The following is a 6,365-nucleotide window of genomic DNA, read 5'->3' on the forward strand; positions in this document are numbered from 1 at the left end:
AAAATATATATTATTAGCTTGTAATGCCTTATTAAGTGTTTAAATATTATAAAAGCATATATTAGTTCATTTCGTATATTAAACTTAGTTCTAAACTATTAATGTAGTGTGTTGTAGTAAATAAATAATTTTTAGCTTTTTCTTTGTGTGCCGCCAAATTTTAAAATCGTTGTATGCCGTCAAACTTTAAAATCATTAAATATGTGCCGTGACAAAAAAAAAGGTTGAGACTTGAGAATCACTGGACTTGTGAGTAGAGTGTAGACTGAAGACTTAAAAAATACAGCCACCTGCCACACCAGTCAGTACTCAGTAGTCACCACTCACCACAGTCTAGTCGGCACTCGGCAGTCGCTTTAGTCTGATTGATCATCTTATAAAAAATCTAGTCAGTACTCGTTAACAAATGGTAAATGACTGAACTGAATGAAATATCTGTAAATGTATCTGTGAAATATGTGATAAATAAATTGGCATCGACAAAATATGACAATGGAATTATTTCTAACTAATTGAAATATATTATTGTTTTTTATTTCGTAATGTAATTTTGGGTGCTTGGAAATTTTGAAGTACCTAACTTAGGAAAGGCTAGCGATTAAACCGATGGTTAAGATAAATATATATTTTAAATATTTTCTTTCTAGTCTACCCAGTGTCAGTGGTAATTAAGTATAATATTTAATTGAAACAATAAACTTAATTACAAAACTTTGCTTCTTTCGAACAGTGGAAGGTAATTAGAAATAACGTGAGTAATATTGATGTTAAAAAGTTATTCAATATACACTATTGTGTGCAATGTGCTTAGAACGTTCATGTTGGCAAATGCGTGATATAAAATTTTACACAAAATGTGTTTGAGATTGTGTTGTTAAAAAATTTAATTTTATAGTTCATTATCCATATCTGGTATATATGTATTATTTTAATTTTCAGTTAAGGTTTCTAAATGATTCATTTGGATTGATTCCAAATTTATTATATTTAAAAAGAGCAAGGGAAGAAATATTCAAAGTTTTCGGCATGATTTTGATTAGGTAAGTGAAGAACTATTATCTAAACCAGATATATTTACAATAAGAAAGTATATATTAACAGTGCACTTAATTTAATTTTTGTTTTAGAAATGTCAGAGATAAAGTATAAAAATCAAATTTTAGCTGCAATTGATCATCTACGTGCCCGAAAATCCAGACCAGATATAGGAAGAATTTGTAAATTTATGCTCAAATGTTACAAAGTAGCACCAAAAGATACGAAAGCTGATTTGAAACGTTGTATAAAGGAAAAAAGTATTTATAAAGTAGATTACAAGGATAATGTAAGTTATAGAAACGCAGCTAAGTGGAGAAAAAAGTCTACACAAAATAATAGTAAGTTTCTAGTCTCTTAACTGCAATCAAAAATGTTGTATTAATGTTTACTATAAATGTTGAAAAACACTTAATTCCATAATAATTAATAAAATTAAGTGTTTTTTCATCCCTTAGCAATGAGTCTAACAGTCGCAACAAGTGAGCGACGGATCATTACATCTGCAATTGCTACTTTAATTTATCAAGACCAAAGTTACTTAGAAAATGGCATTGCATTTGATGAACTTGTAAAAGTAGCAGCATTGCAGGATCCCAAATACACCAAGAAACAACTTGAAGCTATAATTAACAAAGAGTTGTCTTCTGGTAGTCTCGTAAAACTATCAAATGGAGCTTTAGCTTTGGGGCCAGCTGATCATGATGGCGACAGCTCTGATAGTTTCAAATTTGATTACAATGATTCTAACACCAAGGTAATGGTATTATCAGTCATTTTACTAAGTCCTACCTATATGATTTACTGTATTGAATTATTTAAAAATACATATGTCCAATGCAAATTATTCATGCAATTTTTAAAATTGAAATTCGAAAGTCATTCATTGAGTTACAAATTTGTAGACTTATGCTTGTCAAATTTACGACATCTCACTATTTTATAGCATTAGTGCCCACACATTTTTACGTTCATACACACACGTTATCATCTACGTATTCTTGAACTTACAAAGTTCAAGAATACGTAGATGATGCTTTTTAATTTTACACAATGTTAACAATATATTACAGATGACATCTTCTGCGAATTCTTCATGCAGATCATCTCCACAGCGCACTAGAGGACGTCCAAGAAAAAGACCTGGTCAAGTTACCAGCAGCCAAAATTCTAATCATAACCAGAACTCTGTTGTTAGAGTAGGAGAAAGGAGAAAAATGGCAAAAAAAGTGTTTGATCCATCTGATAACAATGTTCCAAGTAAAAGAAAAAGAGGAAGACCTGTGGGTTCATTAAATAAAAGCACTATAAAAAAAAGAATGATGATTGCTGGTAAAGTAGATAAAGAAGGTACACCATTGTCGGAAAGCCAGCCGTCAATAGATGGTAGTGGAGATGAAAGAGACAGAGATGAAACACATCTTACTGAAACCGACACTTCTGGAGGTGTTTGTTCAGTCTGCTTAGTGGAAAAGTCTCAGGGAAACAGTGATCTTTTAGTGGAGTGCAGAGATTGTAATAATAAAGCCCACTTAAGTTGCCTTCAATCTGGCTCAGGGATTTTAAAACCACGTCCAGACAACACTTGGCAATGTCCACATTGTAAAACATGTGCCGTCTGTTGTGAAACCAATGATGCTGTAAGCTATATTGTAATTCATATTAAATTATACAATAATAACAATATTACAATACATATGCTTTAAACATTACAGGGTATATTAACTGTGTGCAGTATATGTTCTGATGCATACCATGCTCTATGCCATTCACCACGAATACCAGAGAGACTAAAAGCCTGGGACCAATGGGAATGTACTAATTGCTTAGAATCCAGACCATCAATTGATAAAACTGCGCAAATTATTCAAAATAATATTGAATTTGGTACAAAAAACTCATCAGCAATTGATCCATTTTTAAAGCCTCATGAAATAGATAGAGCTGCAGCTAAGATTGCAGATAAAGTTCCTATAGACCCCAGTATACCAGACATAACTAATTGGAATGTTGATGATGTGTATGATTATTTTATGGAGCATTTGTCAGAGGCTGCACCGATATTACGAGATCAGGTATTGTATAGTTGGTTTTACTAAATAGTCTAGAATAATTGAGCAAAACTGAAATACCCAAACTCACTGTTTATAATACTTACATTAGCACAAAAGTTGCCTGCTAATTTGCCTATAGTGTACATTTCTACAGTTGAAATAATATTAACCCCTTAACTGATTAACTACTTTTTGAGTTTTTTAATACAAACAAAAAAAATTAAAATTTTAATATCAATAAATATTTTAAAAATGTATCTGATAAATTACAAATTCTATTTAGGAGTTTGATGGACAAGCAATAAGTATGGCTCGGAGAGCAGACATTGTGAGAGGACTAGGACTTCCTCTTGGACCAGCGCTGGCATTATATCGAATTATTGTTAAGTTACAAACTAGAAAGGATGATTGGAGGATGTGTTGGGGATAAACAATTTGAACCTTAATATAAGAGTGATATAATATTAAGCACAAAAGGCAAACTCATAGCTTCTATACTTCAGTGTTTTACATGGTAAGTTTAGTAGTGCGCAAGGTCTGTGCCCTTTATCTCCAACAACAACAAAATAGCATCATATTGTCAGAATAATGAAAGGATTTTTTCACTTTTTGTTTTATTTCTGTATTAATTGCTAGTAATTATTATGAAATAAAGGATGAAATAAATAAAATAGTATACACTTCTAATCTTTTTTTTAATTGTAGGAATAGACTTTAACCAAGGTTTTTCTTACAAAAGCTACAGACACTCGATGACTCAATAATAAAATTTTAAATAAACAATGTTCATTCTTTCATAGTTTTGTGAATTTCTTTAAGAAATAAGTTAATATAAAAAAATCTAAATATTCTATATTGAAAGTGTTAAACAAGAAAACACATTATACATGCTTAAACTATAAAAATATGTAAAACAGTTAGTATCCATCATACAGACAGCAGCCTTGACACAGCTTTGTAAAAATTTACTTTGAATTCACATGTAAATATTGATTGAAGATATCATGCAAATGGTGGTAACCAAAATTATAAACATTTCTCTTCATTATTATAGAGGCTGTTTCATACATTATTACACTACATACCTATCCACTTTGTGCTTTAATATTTTACAAATAAATAATTATACTAATAAAAATTTAGTAACATCAGATCTTTGGTTGATCATAATGTTTCATAAATGATAAAAATACATTATATATCATTGTTGCAATGTTGATATAAAATACCCTGTATTGTGTTGGTAAATAGCAAAAATTTATGAATTGTATTGGAGGCCAGAATAAGCAGTCTCCCTGAAAAAAAAAAAGGTGATAAATTGTAATTCTTTATTAAAAAGATTAATAAACCAGATCTACTTACAATATAAACTAAAGCAAATTTGTCCTTTATTTCATCTGTGCTTTGTTTCATTGACTTTCCCTCTAAAAATCCTAATCCATAAAAGAAGCATAATATTGTTGCAGGAGATGCCAGTAGCTGGTCATTTAATATTTTTTTACCCACTGTTTTCAAGTCAGTATGAGGTAGTAATTTATCAAGATAAATATAATAGAAATGGTGAAGTGGTCCCATAAGAGTTCCAATTATAAACATTCTCGCTGGAAATATATATTATCTTACAATGACAAATAATTTCATTAACTTAAAATCGATTAAAATTTATTTATCTTACATATTAAAACAAAAATTACCAAAAAACCTAGTCCACAATTTTTATGTTACCTGTGCGTGACCAATCATATCTGCTAGGTAAAAGGTTTGCATGAATCTCAATCTCTTGCTGTATCAAATCCCCCAAAACCATGAAACCCCCTGACGTAATACTATTGGTAAGAAGCAAATTTTTCTTGAAAAAGAAGTGAACCCCCCTGTTAAATGTTGATTTTGCTCTATGTTGAGATCTAAATGGAGTAATTACTTTATGAAACCAAATGCGCTTTGTGGAAAGCATTTTCCTGTAAATAATAGTTAATCTATCATATGAAGTACATATGTACAGGAAAACATGAACTAAGATACTTTAATACCTTGTAATTATTTGCTTAAATGTTTATACCAATTTAATCACAAATGACATATTGTTTATGTTGATTTCTTTGCAATATTATTGTATAATTGAGCTATCACTTATTTTTATCGAAATAAGTATGTGTCGTAAATTCTGTTTCGTAGTTATATAAATTATTATAAGAATTATGAGAAGGCCAGTAAGCAATCTGAAAAGCAGGAAAATCCGTCTTTTCCTTAATTGAAATTGTCATTTGTCAGCTGTAGGCCTGTAGGGTATTGCACGCCCCGTGCCCAAAAGCGGCAAAAGTCAAAACCTGTAGGCAGTGATGCCAACTTCTACAGAATCTTACCCCTAAGACCAAGTATTTTTTTGTTGTACTCAAATATGATTTAAACTTAAATTCAATTAGTATAAAATAGCTCTTGCAGTTTACCACACTAGTTCATCAATCGCTCTTCAAACTTTTTCAGAGTTAATTTTCCCTTGGGGCACGATTTGGCTGGTTTGGCTGTGTTCAGCCAGTGCGATGAGTGCTTCTGATTATCGTACAGGATCCACTTTCATCACAGGTAATGATTCAGTTTAAAATCCGTTTAAACTGAATCCGGTTGAGCTTCCTTCAAAGAGCTTATACAGACGTAATTTGCGAAGGATCCGCTTCCACAATAGCTTTTGTTATCAACTATCGTCTCCGGCTATCCACGGGGCTTGTTCTGCAGGTCGAAATTTCGAGAACAATAACGTCGGAACCAAGGCACTGCGCTTTTTGGCCCATATGTGTATGCTGTGTCATTAATCCTTCGAGACGTTTCTGGAGCACTGGTGCAACTCGTACTCGTAAATAACGCGATACTTCATATCATACTTTTATAAATATAGTTACATTAAGAAAAAAAATTAAAACGGATAAATGAAATTAATTATGGTTTTCGGAAAACAAATGCACGAGTAAATAGCTATAAAAATTGCATTAAGTATTCCTAACCAGAGATAGTTGAAGTCAAAGTGGTTTAGGGATGATCAATTGGCGGTCGTTAAGTTGTGTTAAAATAAAACTCCCTGTTTGTAGAGAACCCATTCAAGCTGAGCTAAGCTTACCAAAACAGCCCGTGCAGAGCTGTAAAGACCCTTAAAACCAACAACGAGATTCCTTTAAAAAAAATTGTAAAGAGGAACGCTTATAAACTGTTCTTTTCAAAACATATCATATCTTACGAAAACGTATATAAACTGTCTTTTCAGAACATATTGTATCTTGATGA

The 6,365-nt window shown here is 31.4% G+C and overlaps 2 protein-coding genes across 3 annotated transcripts; one reads left to right on the forward strand and one right to left on the reverse strand.

Moving 5' to 3' along the window:
- The first annotated feature begins 304 nt into the window (after window positions 1-304).
- On the forward strand, window positions 305-3,709 carry LOC110996758 (histone-lysine N-methyltransferase 2A). Of its 2 annotated transcripts, none has more exons than XM_022264587.2 (8): window positions 305-409; window positions 648-751; window positions 940-1,040; window positions 1,128-1,376; window positions 1,494-1,792; window positions 2,109-2,675; window positions 2,751-3,110; window positions 3,373-3,709. In XM_022264587.2, exons 4-8 carry the CDS (start codon window positions 1,130-1,132, stop codon window positions 3,517-3,519), a joined length of 1,620 nt encoding a protein of 539 aa, XP_022120279.2. In that variant the 5' UTR covers window positions 305-409; window positions 648-751; window positions 940-1,040; window positions 1,128-1,129; the 3' UTR covers window positions 3,520-3,709. The 2 variants fall into 2 exon arrangements, with proteins under 2 accessions (XP_022120279.2, XP_022120285.2); XM_022264593.2 differs by having other exon boundaries at window positions 648-736.
- A 56-nt stretch (window positions 3,710-3,765) lies between these two features.
- On the reverse strand, window positions 3,766-5,356 carry LOC110996780 (mpv17-like protein 2). Its single transcript, XM_022264614.2, has 4 exons — window positions 5,120-5,356; window positions 4,815-5,047; window positions 4,452-4,690; window positions 3,766-4,384 (listed from the first exon to the last, which is right to left on the reverse strand). Exons 2-4 carry the CDS (start codon window positions 5,041-5,043, stop codon window positions 4,238-4,240), a joined length of 615 nt encoding a protein of 204 aa, XP_022120306.2. The 5' UTR covers window positions 5,044-5,047; window positions 5,120-5,356; the 3' UTR covers window positions 3,766-4,237.
- Between the last annotated feature and the right edge of the window lie 1,009 nt (window positions 5,357-6,365).

The sequence above is a fragment of the Pieris rapae genome, chromosome 10, assembly GCF_905147795.1.
Source record: "Pieris rapae chromosome 10, ilPieRapa1.1, whole genome shotgun sequence".
Taxonomy (NCBI): Eukaryota; Metazoa; Arthropoda; class Insecta; order Lepidoptera; family Pieridae; genus Pieris; species Pieris rapae.

Bases quoted from the DNA above. Each gene is read 5' to 3' on its own strand.
- LOC110996758 (XM_022264587.2), top strand. From the start codon at position 1,130: ATGTCAGAGATAAAGTATAAAAATCAAATTTTAGCTGCAATTGATCAT. The intron at 1,377-1,493 runs GTAAGTTTCTAG...TTCATCCCTTAG, and splicing joins AAAGTCTACACAAAATAATA to CAATGAGTCTAACAGTCGCA. The intron at 1,793-2,108 runs GTAATGGTATTA...AATATATTACAG, and splicing joins ACAATGATTCTAACACCAAG to ATGACATCTTCTGCGAATTC.
- LOC110996780 (XM_022264614.2), bottom strand. From the start codon at position 5,043: ATGCTTTCCACAAAGCGCATTTGGTTTCATAAAGTAATTACTCCATTT. The intron at 4,691-4,814 runs GTAACATAAAAA...ATATATTTCCAG, and splicing joins ATATGATTGGTCACGCACAG to CGAGAATGTTTATAATTGGA. The intron at 4,385-4,451 runs GTAAGTAGATCT...TTTTTTTTTCAG, and splicing joins AATTTGCTTTAGTTTATATT to GGAGACTGCTTATTCTGGCC.